Source organism: Pteronotus mesoamericanus, unplaced genomic scaffold, assembly GCF_021234165.1.
Source record: "Pteronotus mesoamericanus isolate MK-2021 breed Mesoamerican mustached bat unplaced genomic scaffold, CSHL_Meso_final scaffold_507, whole genome shotgun sequence".
In the NCBI taxonomy this organism is placed as follows: Eukaryota; Metazoa; Chordata; class Mammalia; order Chiroptera; family Mormoopidae; genus Pteronotus; species Pteronotus mesoamericanus.
In genome coordinates, this window is record NW_026555319.1 from 759910 (window position 1) to 778494 (window position 18585).

Here is an 18585-nt window from a genome sequence, read left to right on the forward strand (position 1 = left end):
CCCCAACGCCCTCACTGTCTGCCCCAACGTGCGGTTCACACGAGAAAACAGAGCCAGTGTCCGCGGGTGGGAGGCAGCATGGGGGGGAGGCAGAAGCGGGGTTTGGTGGGCGCAGCCCCAGGGGGCCCCCCTCCCTCATCCCCGCCTGTGCTCATGTGCCCCCACCGGCCCGCCAAGCACCTGCCATGGAGGAGGAGCCCGTGAAGGCGACCTGGGTCTCGTTGGCGTGCAGGTTGGAGGCGATGTGCCTCATGACGGTGTCCACGGTCTCTATCAAGCTCGGCACCACGGCGTTGTCCTGCGATCAACATGGGGGGGGGGCGCTGTGACGTCGGCCTCGTGCAGAATCGCGGGCCCAGCCTGGGCGCCAGACGCACACAATCCAGCTCCCGCTCACTGTGCGGACGTTGGTTCAGAGGGAGGGGGACATCCGGCGTCTGCCGAGTTGCCCACAAGGACCAGGGAGGAGGAGCCGAGCGAGTCCCACCAGGACCCCCTTTCCCGAGTACAGAGGTGACCCCGGGGGTCACTCAGCCCGCTGAGCTCTCTGGGTGTGGACCCGCGTCACACAGGCCTCTGCACCCAGGCATGGGTGCCAGGCGCTGCCTCGCTCCACTCTGAACTCGCCGAGGGACCTCGGCAGGTCTCCGGACGGCCGCCCCCTGCTGCCCACGATGAGGGGGTTCATCTCCCCCAAGTCCCCTCTTCCGTTCTGTTCTCTGTGAGCGGGGTGATGCCGGCGCCCCAAACCGTCCCCGCTCCCTTGACTTGCCTGGTGCTCCCTCCACCCATCCTGGGCCCCAAGGCAGAGGGGGTGCTGGTGGAGCCGCCCCACGAGCCAGGGCCCCTCCCGATCACCTCCCGCTCCCCCCAACCCCGGCAGCCAGCTCAGCGCCCACTGTTCGCTCGGGCTCACTGTCCCTCCTGGTCAGACGCACGTCCTGCCACCTCTTCTCTCCTTCCTGCCTTCCTGAGAGCCTCCGCCTGCCGCTAAGTGTCCTCAGCCTTTCCCCGCGAACGCCGGCGAGCCATGAAGCCAATCTCCAGCCCTCGGCTCGGCCCGCAGCGTCCGCGTTGCGCCTGAGAGCCGGCCCTGGTCGGCCGGGCCCGCAGGTATTCGCGTGCTGCGGCAGAGCTGTCGGGCGCTGCCAACGCACCTGCGCGGCCGTCCACCGGCCCCTCATCCGGGCTCCAGGCTGGCACCCGGCCAGCCCTGGAAGTTGTGAAGCCGGTGCCGGGGGGCGGGGGGCGCATACCTCTTCGCACAGAATGCGTCTCTAGGACACGTGGTGCTACTCTTACGTTCACGACCCCTGTTTCTCCCTTTGCCCATGTTAAGCCCAATCTCATTGCATTTCAAACTGTTCACATAAAAAAATCTACCAAAGGTACCCCCCGATCAACCTCGTTAACCCCAAGAGGTGGGGACGGCGTGTCCCCGCACACGACTCGCGCTGTGCAAACGCGCAGAGAGGGCCCCGGAGGACCAGGCCTCCGCTGCCCCGCGGGGGCCGCCCCCTGCGCCCCAGGCAGCACCAGCCCCCTTGCCCGGCCCCGCCCCCGCAGGCCTCCCTGGCAGGTGGCGTGGACGCAGGCCCGTCGGAGGAGCCGGTGCCAGTGTCCCCGGGCTGTGGGGCGGAGCAGAGGCTGCTCGGTCCCGCGTGGGACTCTGCGGGAGTGAGACGCCGGTGCCGAGCACCAGACGCAGGGTCCGCCTGCCCCCGAAGCCCCGTGCGCCGGACGGAGCCAGACCCACTGCCCCTGGGAAGTGCGCTAGAGCCAGCTAAGCCGGACAGACCGCCTGTCTGCAGGGCTGCGTTCGCAGGAGGGAGCTGAGACCCGGGTCTGCGCGATCCGCACCAGGGTGTCCACGGTCGCTCCCTCATCTCAGGGTCTCCAAGGACTTTTTCCTACGTTTTTGCTACGTCCATTTCCTAACGTCTCCACAGTCACTCGTTTTATTTTTTACATTAATAAAATCACTAAAGCTCATTTTAGAAAGGAAAGAAAAATGAGCCCGTTCTCCTTCCTAATTGCCTGCAGGGCAGGGAAAGAGGAGCCCCCGCGTTTTTCACACTTAGGCTCAGAAGGGCCTTCGTCCTGTTCTTCTTCCCCTTCGCCTTGTGACTTTAAACATCAACGCTGTTTTCTGTTACCTCTCAAGAACCACCGGACGACCAGAACTGCACTATGAGAACGACCCACGGAGGCCGGTGCTCGCGGAGGCACGCAGACAGCGCGCCCCTCGGCTCAGCCCGGGCCTCTCCCGGCCCTGGTTCAGGACCAGAGACGGCCGCCCCGGCGGGTGCGGACGGGCCGCGTTTAGGCCACGCGGGGCGGGCAGGCCGGCCCCCGGCCGCTGCGCCTCGCGGGCCAGAGCGCCCTCCATCTCACCTCAGACATGTCCGTCCAGCTGGGCAGCAGCAGCACCTCTCCCATCGTCTTCAAGAAGGTCTAGGAAAACAGGAGGACACTGCAGAGCCCGCGCCCCCGGCCTCAGGACCTCGAGCCCCCACCGCGTCCCCGCCCCCGCCAGCCACCGACAGATGGGGGTCCCCACGTGGCCTGCGGCCCACACCACAGTCTGCTGGAGACCCGGCTCCTGTTCTCGCCAGGTGCCAGGGAGGCGGGGCGTTTGGACCAGGAGTTGCTAGCCCAGCTGCCCACGGGGCCAGGAGGCCGTGAGACGGGCCGGCTGGCCGGCGCTGGGGACACGGCCCAGGAGCCGGGGCCCCTGTGGAGGAGGCCCCGGGGGCTGTCAGAGCCGGCTGGTGCGGCCGCGCTGCCTGGTTGCTTGTAACAAGCCTGAAATCCAGACCCGGGTGTCGAAGCTCCTCGATTTTTAAGCCTGTGTAGCTCTAACAACGCGTGCCCGTCAGCCAAGGCCTGGCCGCCGCCTGGAGCCCGGGCTGAGAGGGCTTTACCTCCGTGAGGTTCCGGGCCGTGTCCTGGGACAGGGGTTTGTCGGGCAAGCTGAGGGACACGTTCTGAAGGTAGTTCAGCGCAGCCCCGGAGTTCTGGAAGTTGCTCCTCTCCTCCGTCAGGTTGGTGATGATGGGGCGGTAGGCGTCGGTGGGCGTCTGGAACACAGACCGGCGGCATGAGCTTTGGCCAGAAGGGGAGCCGGGACGCCCCCTGTTCACAGCCTCCGGACTCGCGCAGGCTCCGCGGGAACAGCGAGGACGCCCCCCAGCGCATACGGCGGCACGTTGTCCGTGTTAACATTCCCTCCTCACGACAACCTCACGAAATCCGCACCCGTGCCCTAGGCGACGCTAAGCCCAGAGGGACTTAGCCCCAAACACGTGTCAGGATGGGGACAGGAACCCAAGCCCATGGGTCAGGAAGCACGACCCGCGGGCTCGTCGGAGCTCCGTGGAAGGACCGCTGTCTTGTTGCAAAGACAACCCCCCGGGGGCACGTGCCCTGTGCTCGGACGCTGGAGGGGAGGGGCACGGAGGGAGCCGAGCCCTGGGCTGCGTGGCCACCTGCGCTGGGGGCGGTCCCGGTGCCCGACTGCCCTGCAGACGCCTCGCTGTCCTGTGTGTTCCGCGGGCGCCTGAGGTCGCGGCCACGCGAGCATTTTCTCGTCGGAGTCGCTCGGCGCCCGGCCCGCACCCGCTCTGGCCTCCCCCCGCGTGTCCCGGCCCCCAGGCCCCGCGCCGCCCGCGGGAGAGCGCGGGCTCTCAGAGACGCTGGCCCAGAGTCCCAGCCAAGCGACACCACAGGGGGGCCGCAGGGACGCACGTCTGCTCACCGGGGTGCCGGCTGTGGGCGTCACCAGGAAGCTGGGTGGTGTCGGAGACGGCCCGCTTTGCTTTCCTGGGGAACAGCGAGAGAGGTCGGTGAGAGGCCACGCCGCAGGCCCCGCGCCCCCTGAGGAGGCTCCGTCCTCGTTCAGACACCCGCCAGCGTCAGACACAGCGCGAGGGCCGCGGCGCCCTGAGCAGGAAGGTTTCCGGAAAGATAAAGGGCTAATACATGAGCTTAATGGACAGTTCGTATAGATTTCCCAGGTCAAATTATTTTTCCATGTGTATCCTCTGTTGCCTTTGAATGCCCTTCCTGCAAACCACCACATAAAAAGATGAATTTACACCGCTTCACCAACCTCGGGCCAATAAAGAACCAAAAGAAATGGACTTCAACCGCGTCTGGACATAAAAGACAGGCTGCCGGTCGCGGGGACAGACCCCTCCCCCACCGGCCCCTCCCTCCCTCCAGACCGAGGGCGGGAGAGCCGAGGAAGGGGGGGGGTCCTTCCGGCCCCTCTCCCTGACGGCGCGGCCGTTCCATTCAGAGCTCCATTTGGTTAAATGTGAACGGTGACAGGTAGTTAATTGTGGGTGATTACGAGTAGTTACAAAGTGAAGACATCCCAGGCCCGGGCCCAGCCGTGGCTGAGCGCACGCTCCCTTGTTTGAGGAAGTCCCTCACGGTTGCTTCGGGTGACCTAGGAAACGGCCTGGTCGCCCGGCGGTTGCTCCGGGAGAACCGGTCCCTGGGCTGGGGTGGGCGGGGAGCTGCTGGGTGTAGAAGGGGGGACGCCGCTGGGACACTTGGAACCAGAACCACTCTGTCCTCCAAGTCGGCGCGGCACTCGCCTCTGCCGCACCAAGGACTCACGGAGGAGCCCCCGCGTGAGCCAGGCGATCAAGTCAAGGACAAGAAACGCGTGTCCTGCCGTCCCGCCCGCCCGTGGCTGGTGACCATGGGGACAGATGAGAAACGCCAACGAGCCCTGTCCTCGGGCAGCCTCAGTCCCCACCGCCCGGACGTCCCCCCCCCGCCCGGCGTGTCTGGTGCTCCAGGGAGACGCTGTCCCGTCGTGGGGCCCTGAGCAGCGGGGGCCAGGCGGGCTGGGCTGGGCGCGGCCCGGCCCCGGACAGGCGATCAACACCGGGCCTTGGAGAGGCTCAGAAAAGGCCACACCCTCTGCACAGAGCACAGGTGGGATCAGACGAGGCCCCCGGACAGGCCCCTCGGAGACACGTCCCTCTAGGCGCCTGCTGTCCCAGGCTCCCGGGCAGGCGGGTCCCGGTGCGGAGAGCGGGTGCTGCGGCCTCCCACGGACACGGCCCCCCGGGCCCCAGGCCCTGGCCGGGGGTCCGCCCCGCTGTGGTCTGACCCGGTGGCCTGAGCTGGCTCTGGGGACGTCAGGGTCGCTTTTCCTACGCCTGTTTTACCCCGTGGTCAAGTGACGTCACAGGTGCAACGCACCCTGTCACGGAACCAGGTCCCCACGCAACACAATTTCCCGACGGGTCTGGCTCCGGCCCAGCAATGGCTCCCCGGGACACCGGCGCTAAGAGAACACCTGCCCCCGTCCCCAAAGCCCCAGACATCCCCTCCCCAGGTGCGGGCCCCTGAGCCCAGAGGCATCCTGGGGGCAAGGACTTGCTGTGACAGCCAGAAGAACCAGCGTCACGGGAGCCGGGAGCGGCTGGGCGGCCGGCCCGCCTGTGGTCTTCCACGACGCAGACACCTGGCCACGTCGGCGTGACAAGCCCGACTCCCGGCCGTTCACTGCGGCAGATTGATTCCCCCTTCCTCGCCGGAGGGCACTCCATTTGGTCCCATGTCGCTTCCGTGAAAGGGAATGAATTTCATTTTCTTGTGACAGATGAGAGAGTCAGTGGCTGCAGGCGACACAGCAGGCGTCCCTGCGCTTCTGAAACCAGCACCTGCTTGTCCCCCAGGTCTCAGACGAGGCTGAGCACCCCTCCCCCCCCCGCATCTGGGTGGTTGGGGCCTGGGCTGGCGCAAGTCAGCACATGTGACCCCCATCGGCCACCGTGACTGCGCCCGGGAGGCACAGGGACCAGCTGGGCAGAAGGGAGTGGCAGCCGGTCCTGTCGCCGCGGGAGAACGAGAAGCCCCTTGTTTCTGCTGAGGTCGTGGGAGGGGGACAGCGCGGCTCTGGCAGGAATGCAGCCACGTTGTCACCCCAAGGAAGCGCGGGGGGTGGGCAGGGTCAAACAGGGGTCCCTCGTGACAGCGTTTGAGCACTGGGATTGAGCAGCTCTGAGGCCGATGCTCCCGTGGTTCACGTTACGTGAGATTAAAAAAAAACCCACCTCGGCTAAGTCACTGTGGTTGGGCTTCCTGTCCCAAACTCACTGGGGTCCTGACAACGGGGGCTCCGTGTCGGGACCCGGGCCGCTCAGCCCTGGGCCCGACCCCACGTCCCCTCTGCCCTGGGGTCAATGCGGCGGCCCAACAAGGAACATCTACGCCGTGCCGCGTGGTGGCTGCCCCTTGTGGACAGATTATTTCACGTTAAAAACAAAGAAACGGTGCACTCTCTCGCGGGCAGAATGAACATGGGACTGTAGGGCAATAAGTGGCCACACCGAGAGCAGCTGAAATGTGTCGGGCGGCTGGACGCGGCCTGGGCCGCGGCCTCGCGTCTCCTCACGCCTGTCTTCCCCGCCCCCGCTCGGGGGCAGGGCGTTGGCACTTGGGGGGGCAGGGGTGGGGTTTTCAGGGAGGAGGACGCAGAAGGTTGCGTGTCACATGGTCCCAGTTGCGGGGGCATCCAGAGTGGGCAACCCCGAGAGGGGGGAGTGATGCCCGGTGCGGGGGGCCGGACGGGGAGCAACGCTCGTGGCGCCGGGTCCCCTCCGGGGGCGGCAGAGCTTGGCGTCTGCAGGTGAGGCTGCGTGACGTGAACACAGGGGCGGCGCTCGCGGTCCTTCACAGTACTTCACAGTACTGGCGCTGAGGTTACGGGAATTTCACCTCAATGCGAAAACAGAAACAAAAAACAAAAAAACGCACCAAATGAAAGAGAAAACCCAAACCAAAAAAAAACAAAACAACAATGGCCGCCAGGCCCCACGACGCATCGTGGCCACGGGGCGGCTGGCCCCCGCCCGCCTGCCCGCGGTCCGCTTGCGCCGGGCAGGGAGCGGCCGCCGGCTCCCCGAGGGCCCGCCGCCGAGCCTGGCGTGCGGGAGGCTGACAGCAAACGGGCATCGGTCAAGTTCCAGGAGGACCTGGGCCTTGGCTCCCAAAGCTTCTGTCACCATCCATCACGCAGACCTCGGAAACTCGCGGTCTCGGGAGACTGTTCGTCTGAGCGAGTTTCTGGCACACCGTTCCTTCCTGTGCCTTAGGGAACAGGTGTGCTAGAAAAGGCCGCTGTATTTATGAGGTTCTCTGGGACACACGGCGCTGATGGCCGCATCCGGGGAGCGGGGAGGCGGCGTCCGGGAGGGGGCGGGTACGCCGGCGCCCCCAGGACGGACGCCCGCCTGCCTGGCCCCACTTCCCGCGCGGCTGCCCCGCCCCGGCCGCGCCGCGCCCCTCACTGACCTACGGCCGCCCGGAAGTACAGGCCGATCTCGTCCGGGGTCAGCGCCCGCTCCCAGATGGCGAACTCGTCGAAGGCCCCGTTCTCGTAGCACCGGCTGCGGTCCTGCTCGGAGCCTATGACGAGGTTGGCGTGGGGGTCCCCGTAGACGTGAGACACTTTCCCACTGGGGTCCGCGGTGCTCAGGGTGCCGTTGACGTAGACCTTCAGGCCCTCCTTGGACCTCCACGTGAACAGGACGTGCGTCCAGTAGGGACCTGGGAAGAGCGGAGACCGCCATGCCGTGCGCCGCATGAGCGAGCGCCGGGCCTCGTCCCCCGGCGGTGGGCTCACCCCACTTTCTCCGCATGATGGGTCCCCGTTACCTTGGGCGAGTCCCCTCGCAGGTCCTGACACAGGCCCAGCCCCGCTCCGTGCTTGGGGGCGGCACAGGCAAGAAACCTCCCCACCCCCCGAATCCCAGAAGCGCTTCAAAGAGATTCTTTGCTACTTTAAACAAAACCGTTTTCTCTTTTGAATTACAATGAAGTAATAACCAATGGTCATAAGTTACTCCGAACATCATCGAATCCTACAGGTGAACCCTGGTTGAACCATCGGCAGCTCGGACACGGAACGTGTGCCGTTCACCAGGCTGCTTGTCCCACCGGCGCGAGGCCATTCAGCAGCCGGAAGAGCGGGCGTCTGATGCCGCCTCACAGAGGCCCCGCTCCGGTCTGCGGGCGCTGTGTCCGCCCGTCCTCGCAGACGTGCTCCCGGGAGGAGCCTGGTGGCCCTCCCTGGGGCCGGTGTCCCCGGAGCTCGCCCAGCGGTTCCCTCAGGGCTCCCTGCTGGGGACGGAGCAGCTCCCTCACCCTGAGCCCCCGTGGAGCACGCGGACGCGAGGTCGGCCCGCATCCTCGCCCTTGCGTTTGAGGCAGGAGGAGCGCGAGCCTTCCCGGACCCCGTGACGAGAGTATCGCCCGGCAGCAAGGCCTCCGGGCCCTCGTTCTCCAGGGCGGGAGGACAGTCGGAGCTCAGCTGGCTCCCCCTGAGAGCACATGCGGGACCCGCGGGGCGCCTGGCGCCGCGCCAGCCCCCGGAGCACGGAGCTGAGGCGCTGAGAGCAGCCGTGCCATGCCGAGGGCCACACACGGGGCGCAGGCCGTCCTGGGGGCAGCGGTCGTCTCTGGTCTTGAGGGTCAGAGAGGACACATCCGCTGGAGTCCCCTCTTCGACAGGGCGGAGGGACAGGGATCCCCAGACCCCGATACCCCAGGCTCCCCGAGTGTCGTCACTGGGTCCTCACCGCCTCCCTGGGACACAGGCTGCGTGGGGCGCGTGTTCTGAGCGAGGAAACTGAGGCAGGCGCGGGGAGGTGGGCGCCCACAGAGCTCACCCAGCACTCAGGCCGTCGGCCCCAGTTCCGCGTTTTTTAACTGAGACGCGTGGCCTCGTTTAAATGCGATGGAAAACAAATTGTCCTTAAATATCTGAAAGGGGTCGTTTCCTCCTGGAGGAAACCATCGTGGCCTCATTCTGCCCCCATTACCTCCGCACTCCCTTCGCGTCACCCCCCAAAGATGCCCCAAAACACCTCTGCGTCGTGGCCACCTCTCCCCTCCCAGCTCCCCGCCTGTACCCCGACCTCGCGCCCTGAGGCGACCCGCTGGCTGCAAGCCACAGGAAAGCGGGAGTCGCCAGACAGGACCGGCTGGCATGTCATCGGCTGCCCGCGGGGGCACGGCCACGCCTGCCCACGGTGCCCGCCCTGCAGGACGTCTTCCCAAGCGGCCCTCCCGGGACGCGGCCTGAGCCTGGGTCCCTGGGGGCGCCCCGGCGGCCCCGCGGGGCGACGGCGCCCTCACCTGGCGGGCTGAAGGTGGCCTCCCACGTCATGGCGTTATTCCGCGTGTACAGCTCCACGGAGCCCTTGCCGCCGCTGGAGCAGACCTTGAACCCGTCGGAGATGACCTGCCCTCCGTACGCGAAGGGTGTTGTTCGGGACTGCTCGCCCGGTGTCTTCCAGAAGAAAGAGAAGGTGACCCCTGAGGAAGGGAAGGTGCTGGTCATGACCCATGACGAGGGGAAGAGACCTCGCCTCGCTGCTCTTTTTCATTGGAAAGAGCAGGCTTTCTGCGTTCTAGAGACAGTGTACATTCAGATCAGAAAGTACAGACGAAAGGAATGGGTAACACGTGCTGAGCGCTCGCTGCGTACACTGCACTCTTCTAAGGGCTCTAAAGGGGTTGAGTCCCCCAAATACTACGAAAACCCGTTACACACTGGAGGACACTCGGGCCACGAGCCCAAGGCCGCTGAGCGAGCGACCGGTGAAGAGTCGATCCGACGTCAAGCAGCCTGACCGCAGGGCCTCGCTCTCGGTGGCCGGTGCCGTTGCGTGTCTGCCCTCCTGTGGGTCCAGGGGCGCCCTCGCTGCGGCACCGGGCTGGCAGGAGGCCCTTCGCTTTTTCCACAAAACAAGAGGCACGTTCCTCATTTCCACCAACAGCTTCGCTGATTCGGATACTGTGAGTGGTCGGCTGTCTCCCCCGTGCACAATGTTGGTTGTTCTCAACGTCTCGAGTGGATCGTTTTCAGCTCCAACCGGTCTACACGGCCGTGGAGCATCGTCCAGCAAGAAATCTCTGGCACAAAACTTCGCCAACCACCTTTGACACATTCGATCAGTCACAGCACCTTCTCCACAACACTTCTGCACAAGTCTTTTTTGGGGGGGCGAGGGGGCATTTTTACCTTTCTGGAAATAATTTAACATAATATGCCAAAAATGTTGCCTATTTTCTTCTAGTTTCAGTAATAAAATGGCTACACATAAATTCACCAGTTTTGGTAAGTTTTTTCTTAAATGCACGCTGATATGAGAGCTGTCACAATGCAATCCGACAAAAGTGTTTCAAATGAGGTTAAAGGCAACGAAGCGCTGCTCGAGCCAGCTGACGGAAAAACCCAAACAAACTTTTTGGCCACTCCAACAGCTTCTTCTCTTCTCTAAGTCTATTTTGCAAAGAAAGGAACAGACTCTAAAATCAGTAAACACCCTCAGATGAGGATTAAAATGTAAGGGGCCTGGACCTCCCTTGGCCTCGGGGAGGCTCAGGGCGGAATTTGAAGGCACAGTGTCCTCCGGGCCCTGAGGGACGCAGAAGTCCCGCAAGGTGGCCTGGACTGCGGTCACTGAGACGGACGGGGCTTGGGAAGGCCGCTCGGGGGGCAGCTGTGCTGTGCTGGGGCCTGGCTGCGTCTCCGAGCCCGCTGCCCGCTGAGGCGGCCGGGGGAGGCTCAGGGCGGGCGACCCCCGTCCCCGTCGGCCACGTGCGGCAGCGATGGCTGAGCCCCCGGTGGGCCCCTCCGATCTCGGAAACAACCCGCTTCACAGGGAGGCAAACGCACACATTGCGAAACGCTTGTTATGAAACGAATTCCCCGTAGGGTTTGTGGAAGTCAATTTTTTCCAAACACTTCGCTGCATTTAAAAATTTGTTTCATTCAGCCCTCTCTTGGCCAGAGGTCCTTCTGTCCAGGAAGAAAAATAAAGCGTTCGGCTTGGTGGGAGACGAGGGGGCGGAGGCAGCGCCGCCGTGCCCGGCCCGGCGGGTCGCATGTGGCCGTGTGACCCGCAGCGTGAGCCGGGGGCTCCGCCGGGAGCACCCCGGTACTTGAAGATCCGCTCACGGCCCCCCCGTCTTCACAGATGCCCAACGAGCCCTCTCCATTAGGATTTTGAGGGAACTGGCTTCAGGCACTGTCAATACAAAGAAAAAAACCTGAAGGAACAACGCCGAAGTGCAATAGTGGCAAATTAATTCAATACTTTTTTTTTCTCCTTATGAGCAGGGAATCTTCATCCACGCAAAAAATACAGTGAGAAAAAAAAAAAATACAGTTCGTCTCTCCAAACAAGACAAAACCAGGAAAGGAAAAATATCCAGATGTCACAAGAAAAGATGGATCAATGTTAATACATAAACGACGTAGAATCCGCACGGCAAACAACGCACCAGAGCAGAGTCAGAAGACAAATGACAGACCGGGGCGGGGGCCGTGTGCACGGCACTGAGCAGACGAGAAACAAATTTCCTGGCACTTTCTTACACAATGTGTGCTCACGGGCGTTTAATGAGGACCCACCACCAGCAGGGGGGCTGTTCCGAGGGTCCTGCAGGTGTGAACTCCTGCCCCCCGGGAGCCCGACGAGGCGGGCGCGGTCGCGGGCCCCCTTCCCCTGGGAGGAAGCCAGCGCACAGAGCGGGCGAGGAGCGAGCCCCGGGCCTCACACAGCCGGTGACGGAGCACAGCGGGGCCCTCGCTCCCCGGCCCCTCTCCCTCGACACGCCTTCCCTCAGAGACAGCGTTGGGGGGGGAGAGGCTCCCTGACTGAATTGGAGGAGGGCGTCCCAGGAGCTCCCGGGATTAAAAAACACAAACGTGGACCCGGACCGGGGAGGAGCCTCGTGGCCTACATGGTCCCGTCTGTGTCCCCGTGGTGGGGCGGGGTTTGGGGGGGGTCGGCGGCCGGCAGAGGGGCAGCTGTCCCCGGGCACAGGCTCGGCACCAGCTTCGGAGTGAAGCCCAGTGGCCGCGGGCAGGGAGGGCAAGGCCTGTGGAGCTGCCCCCGCCCGGCAGCGGGGGGGGGGGGCGCTCTGAGGGAGCCAAGGTGGGAGGGGGGTGGGCGGCGCCCTGGCTGAGGATGTTCCCACGGAGGGCGGGGGGGCGGAGGGTGGGTGCCTGGGACAGTCCCCAGTCATCGGATGCCTGGGGCCTACCCCACGGGCAGCGCACTGGAAACTGATTCCGGTGCGGAGCTGGGGAGGGGACACGTTTCCCGCAGGAGGGACCCGGACACAAACTGGCAGAGTCTGGGCGGCCCCCGGTCCTCCGCGCCCCCGCAGCGAGCCCCACTGTTCCTGGGTCACAGACACGTGCCGGCCACACGTGTGTGCGGGGCTGTGCGAATCAGGAATCGCTCCCATGACCGACCTGTGACACAGGCCGTGCCTTTGGCCCTCAGAACCATCGCTCAAGCCCTGGGTCCTGCAACGTCCCAAACGTGTCCTCCTGCGTGTTTTCGCCTGGCGGAGCTCTTGTTTATTTCCGTTGGCAGGCCGCCCATGGGTCCCAGGACCTCCTCCGGGGACCCCATGCGACACCTCTCCGACAGGACTGCGGAACGTCCCAGGGGCCTAAATGCTTCCAGACGGGCCTGCCTTAAACTCTTTCATGTCCCTAGAAACACAAATTTCCTTTCTGTTCAGGACAGTGGGACCGGAAGGCTCGGAGCCGACCTGTATGGCAGCGGGCCACTGCCCAGAAGGCTTGGACGCACGGCCCAGGCTCCGCTCTCTGAGGCGCCCACGCGAGGGAGCAGGTTACTTTTCGCGGGAAAGTAAAGAAACAGTCCTGCCTCCCTTCCCTTTCGCACCTGGGGGCTCTGTCCGGGGCGTTGTCTGAGCCCCAGGCCTGCCGGCCCGCGCCGGGCCTGCTCCCCCGTCTGTGCCCTGGTTCTGTCCCCAGGCCACCGCCCACGCCCTGCAGCCAGAAGCAGCGAGGGCCCCCACTCGGCCCGGCCACGCCCCGCTTTGCCCTCGCCGCCCCGGCTTTGGCGGCGGTATCTTTCCTGTGTGAGACCGAGTCCTTCCCTCTCCCGTTTCTGTAAGGGACGCTCCGGTCCCCAGGACGGGGCTCCCGTGAGGGCCCCAGCAGCCTGCCCCTCATCCTCCCCTCCAGCCCCTTCGTGACACGTTCGCGAGTTTGCCACTGACGAGAATGCCACCGCGCGGAGGGGCCGACGCCGCCGGGCGATGAGAGGCGTGCGGGCCCGCGCCGCGCGGACGGACCACTCACCTTCGGGGCCGCACTCGGCCGGGTTGCTGAGGCAGGAGGTTTTGTGCCTCCCGTAGTACAGGAGCGTCATGCCTTTCTCCTCCTTGAGGTAAATGCCCTTGTTCACCTTCCCTTCTACGATGTCTAAGTGAGAAGAATGGCGACATCGTCTGTTAGTGACCTCGCGAGATCGGGAGTCTACAGACGCGCCGGACATGTAACCTACAAATAAACGTACTATTCATATTTACAGTTAACTATCTCTAACGGTAGATATTACTCTGGAATATTAGAATCGGCCGTAATTAATACTCGGTTATGAGTGAATAGATTATAAACGATCTGTAAGTTGATGTGAATAGTAACTTAAATTAATAGCAATTAATAGTTATATTAATTAATATTATGCTCGTATGTAACATTGGGTTGGCCAAAAAGTCTGTTTAGTTTTTTCCATAAAATAAAAGACACGTTTTTCATTTTCACCGATAACTTGATGGACTCGGATATTTTGAGTATGTCGGCCGTCTCCCGAGGGACGGAGGAACGTTGCTCTCTCAACTGGTGCCTCAGTTGGATCGCTGCCAACCTCAGCGGCTCCACCCGACCGTGGAGCGTCGTCCAGCGAGAAACCTCCAGCACAAAACTTCACAACCGCTTGTGACGCGTTCAATCAGCCACAGCACCTCCTCCGTACCTGGCAGAAATCTTTTTTTGCGTTTCAGTTGCGTTTTTACCTTTCTTGCCATAATAAAGCATACCATGCTGAAATGTGGCTTATTTTCTCCCATCCTCAATGTTAAATGGCTGCACAAAAATTCACCAGTTTTGCTACGTTTTTTTAAGTGCACGCCGATGGGACAGCTGTCCCAGTCGCAAGCTCACAAAACCGTTTCGAATGAGGCTGACGACAGCCAGAACCGTGTCCCAGAAAAGAACCAAATGAACTTTTTGGCCAACTCAACCTGCACGGCACTGCAGTGAGGCCACAGCGGCTCTGCCTGCCGATGGCGGGGCGGCCAGGGCCGGGAGAACGGCACCGGGCGACCCGCCCTTCGGCTCCTGAGCCTCTCCCACAGCAGCCTCACGGTCACGCCCCCAGGGGAGCCCCGGGGACGGGTGTGCACAGAAAGCTACACCTGCACGCGCTCCTTTTCGGGGTCGTGACCCACAGCCCCTGACCTCTGACATGGGAACCCCTGGTTTTTAAAGAAATCCATTTTCTGACTCTCAGAGGGAGACCAGGGCCCCGTTTCGCGTCGTCCTGGGACAGCACCCGCACAACCGAGCGGCCCCGCGTGCCCGTGGGGCCCGTCCCAGAGCGAGTGCTTCTGATGGCGTGAGCGTGAAGCGACCTTTCACAGCAGCAGGTCCCAGCCTGCGTCCTGCAGGGCTTTTTGAAGCGTGCGGCACCTGACGACTGAGGCGGGGCCCGGGCCTAATTTCCCTTAGATCGTCAACTAAAAAAAACGACACCAGCCAACGCACCAGTAGTCATCCGGTGCGCGGGGATCGAAATTATTCCGGTTTCTGGCCAGGTCGGCAAACAGTACATTTTTTGGTGTGCTGCAGATTTTTAGTAATTAGTTTACGTGTGTCGTGAGATTAAAAAAGGTTGAAAATCACTGGTTTACAGACTCGAGAAGCGAGGACCATAAAAACCCTGGAGGGATCGGGCGTTTATGGCTCATGGGGTCAAAGTCCCCCGACACCCACCTGCGCCGGGGCCTGTGCCCGAACGGACAGCTAGCAGCCTCGTAACTAAACCAGGCTGTCTGCTCGGCAAGATTGATTCTGGAGGCCAATCGCCTCCCGGCTAAATGGGCCACCAGTTAAAAGAGGTTAAAGGGCGGCCCTGATCGCGGGCGGACTCCCCCGCCGGGCCGACGGTTACCACGACCCACTGCCGTCCTTCCTTCTGCTTTGAGCTGCGAAGGACGAATGGGAAGCGTGTGGGCTCTGGGGGCCCTTCCGTAAGAGGCAAATCCCACCACGGCCCCAGCGGGTGTGTGTTCTAAAACAGCTTCTCACGACTGGGGGGGAAATTCCAGCTACAGAAGAAATGCCGACGTTAATTAATGTCTGTCACAGAGCGAGCGTTTTACGAGGCATTTTAAAGTAAACTTCGACTTCTCATCAAGGGAACTTGCTTTGCCTCCCCCCACCCCCCAAAAATGCAATCCCTTTAAAAATCCAAACGATTTCTATTTTTAGACAATCTCGCGTCGTCTGTGTGGCTCCGAAAAGGAGCAGCTGGTTTGGAAGAGCCTGGTCCCTTGAGATACCGCAGACCCCTTCCCGCGCGTGGCCACCTGGGGCGCTCCCTTTTACACCTCCGAGCCTCCGGTCCAAACCCTGGGCCTTTTCTGCGCCTGCCTGTCGGTGCGCTCGCGGGCCGTGACGCAGGGAGTCCGCCCGCACCAAGCCGAACGGGCCTCCCCAGTCACCAAGGACGCTCCCCGGGCCGGCGGGGACAGTGCTCACCTACGGTCGCGGAGGCCTGGGCGTAGGCAGAGTCATTGGTGGGCACAGAAGCAGTGTTATGGGAGGGGAGCACAGTGAGGTTGTGGGCGCGCCATGCTGGGTGGGCAACGAGAGAAGAGAGCACAACACATGAGTGACACAGGACGCAGGTGCGGCCGACATATCTCTCAGCCGAGCCGCCTCGGAGGCGCCGCTCCCGTTGCGGGGCCCTCCCTGACCTTGCCGCCCGCCCTGCGGTCAGCCACGCCGTGGCTCCCACGCGCTGGCCCCTTCAGGTCACCGTGGTGGCCTCGGAACCCGGCCACAAACGTTGGTCCCCGCTAGCTGGCTCCCACTCCCTCCTGGACACTGAGTTGAGAGATATGCAGCTGGACTCGGCCACAGGACAGCTTAACAGGGGACAAATGGGATGGTGTCACAGAAACTGATGGGACAGAAACACAGCATGAAAACAATGACGTGACACGATGGCACGAGCACAGGACGACAGAGGACCCGGCGACAAACTCCAGGGCCGCCCGCGACGGTGGCCTTGCAGAGCCGCCCGCAGGCCCGGCAGCGAGCCGGGCTCACGCTTGCCCTGCCGCTCTCCTAAGCCGCTGCCGCTGCGGGGCAGGCGCCACGAGGCCAGGCCCCGCACCTCGGGCGCGGCCCCCAGCGGCAGCCAGGCCATCGGGCGTAAGCACCTCGGGACGGGCATCCACACCCTGAGACGTTCGTGGGGAACGAATGGATGCACCGGCAAGCGCAGTTCCCCCGGGGCCATGGTGTCTGAGCTGTGATGTCTCCTTATAAGAAGGATTTGGGGGGGTAAAAGTGTCCCAGGTACCAAGAGGGACTGATTGAACCACAACAATAAGCTGAGCTGGGGGGTGGGGGCAGAAACATGCAGATCATGATTTGAGCTCTTGTGTGAAATCGCTCCTTGATTTTTAGTTCCTGGGTCCTGAACAATGAGCTCCGTCAACAAGGCATTGCACTGGGCGGACCAGCCGCCTTGCACGGACTTTAGAACAGAGGCCCCGAGGGAAGAGGGTCACATTATAGCAAAGGGGAGCCATGTTGTTCAGCCCAAGGGAGTCAGGTGATAAACTTGTGCAGGCGCTTGGTTGTCCCGCGGTGCGGACCTGCGCTTTGGAGCCCGTCGGGCTGTGGGGCGGCCATCGTGGGCCACACCCCTGGCTGCCCCCCGCTCTGAGGGGCCCAGAAACTTGGGCTTCAGCGGTCACGCTCCTCGATTTGCAGATCTTAAGGAAAACATGTTAGAACATTAGGTGGCAATTTATGGAGCGCATTAAGCCACGGGGATAAGAAAAACACCAGCGTGCCGGTGTGGATGGCATAGTAATCAGCAAACGTGGTGCGGTTTTCAGTTTTGTTTTTTTTAAACCCGCTCCACCACCGGCGTAGAGTGCGTCCCAGCCGGCCCGGGCTGGCTGCACAGAAAGCCCCGCCAGACACGTCAGCCACCGACACCAGCAAGAGAGACCCAGGACGCAAATGTGAGAACGTAAACGCGTCCCAGATCACGCAAAAACGCACTTTTTAAAAAGCTCTGATTGGAATGGAAAACAGTGCTGGGCCACGGCTGGGGTTTCTCCTTCTGGCAAACGCCCGATGAGCAGACAGAGACCATTCCCTGTGGGCCTGGGGACCCCGACCACAGGAGGCGCCGGAGGCGGTGCTGCTCCTCCCCAGAGGCGCTGCCAGGACAGGGAGCCGCCAACCGGCAGGCGGCGCCCCTGTGCCCAGCGAGACGTGGCCACGCAGGCGCTTGCCTCAGCTGGCGCGGCCCGCGGCCCCTGGTTTGTTTCGGACGCGCCCGTGTGCGCCCGCCCCGTGTCCCTGGGAAATGCGCACACAGGCCCCTCCCCAGCGTAAGGCTTAAGGCAGCAGCGTCGGACGGAGGGCTGTCGGGGAAACGCCCGGCCACGTTCCAAACCGTCCGTTCTGTCCTTCCATCATGAAAGCACGTACACCTTGGAGGCTGATCTTTCGGAACGGCAGCGCCTGGGGAGGCCCGGCCACCCTGGCTTCCAAGCAGGTGCTGTTCACCTGCCCCTCCCGGGGGCCCCGGTCCCCGAGGCGCCGCCCCCGCCCCCGCGGCGTCCGGGGCCCTCACCCCCCGCGTCTACCTCCTGCTGTCTCCTGAAGTTCATGGATCCCGTCCACGTGCTCCAGCGGCCAGTAGTGGGAAGCGGTGAGCAAGACCTCAAACCCTGGGGGCAGAGAATAAGGATGAAACATTCATCATGTTGGATTGTAAACGTTTTGCAATGTCCCGCGTGGCCCTTGTGCTGTGAGCAGACGTGATTTTGTGCAGACACGGTCCTTCCCCGGGTGTTCTCCTTGCTTCGCACCCTGTCAGCTGTCGCTCTATGCACGTCCCTCCGCCCTTCCGGGGGAGTCAGTATCGGGCCGGCCCCGCTCCCTGGGGCCACTTCCCGGCCGTGGGGACCACGGCCCAGATGACTCAACACCGATCGATTGCCCTACGTGGCTGCCAGGTCACCGAAAAGGAAAAACTAATCAAGCGACCCCTCTGTTATTCACCGTAATAAAAATGTTTTAAAGAGAGGAGAGCCAGTCATTATTTTTAAATGGTGTTGCCTGATAATGAAAATGAAAAACCATTACGAACAGGAAAAGAATGTGGGGAGTGAAAACCGTTACAAACAATGAAAGAATCTGGTGAGGAGGCGGATACAGATTTCATAGGCCGATGTCAGGCAATTCCCTGTGTTCAGGCAGCCACCGAGGGGACACGCTCGCCGAGGGCTGCGTCCAGTCCAGAGAAGACACTCAGGACGGAGAGGAGGACCGCGCCAGGCTCTCGGGGAGGGCACGAGGCCGTGCCCCGGCAGCCGGGAAAGGCCCTGGGCCGACGGAGGCCTGAGTCCATCCTTGGAGGAGAAAACTCAGCGCCCTACCGGTAGCTTGTAATTGATACATCAATATCAGGA

At 62.9% G+C, this 18585-nt stretch overlaps 1 protein-coding gene across 1 annotated transcript in view; it reads right to left on the reverse strand.

Moving 5' to 3' along the window:
* The window catches only part of ADGRD1 (adhesion G protein-coupled receptor D1), a 54163-nt gene that overhangs the window by 29697 nt on the left and 5881 nt on the right, over positions 1 to 18585 (reverse strand). The window contains exons 3-11 of the mRNA XM_054594087.1: positions 17758 to 17841; positions 15623 to 15718; positions 13160 to 13282; positions 9163 to 9342; positions 7318 to 7572; positions 3758 to 3822; positions 2925 to 3080; positions 2395 to 2454; positions 181 to 298 (exon numbers count right to left, since the gene is read on the reverse strand). Of these exons, the coding sequence (XP_054450062.1) occupies positions 181 to 298; positions 2395 to 2454; positions 2925 to 3080; positions 3758 to 3822; positions 7318 to 7572; positions 9163 to 9342; positions 13160 to 13282; positions 15623 to 15718; positions 17758 to 17841 (1137 nt within the window). The remainder of the gene's footprint in view (positions 1 to 180; positions 299 to 2394; positions 2455 to 2924; positions 3081 to 3757; positions 3823 to 7317; positions 7573 to 9162; positions 9343 to 13159; positions 13283 to 15622; positions 15719 to 17757; positions 17842 to 18585) is intronic.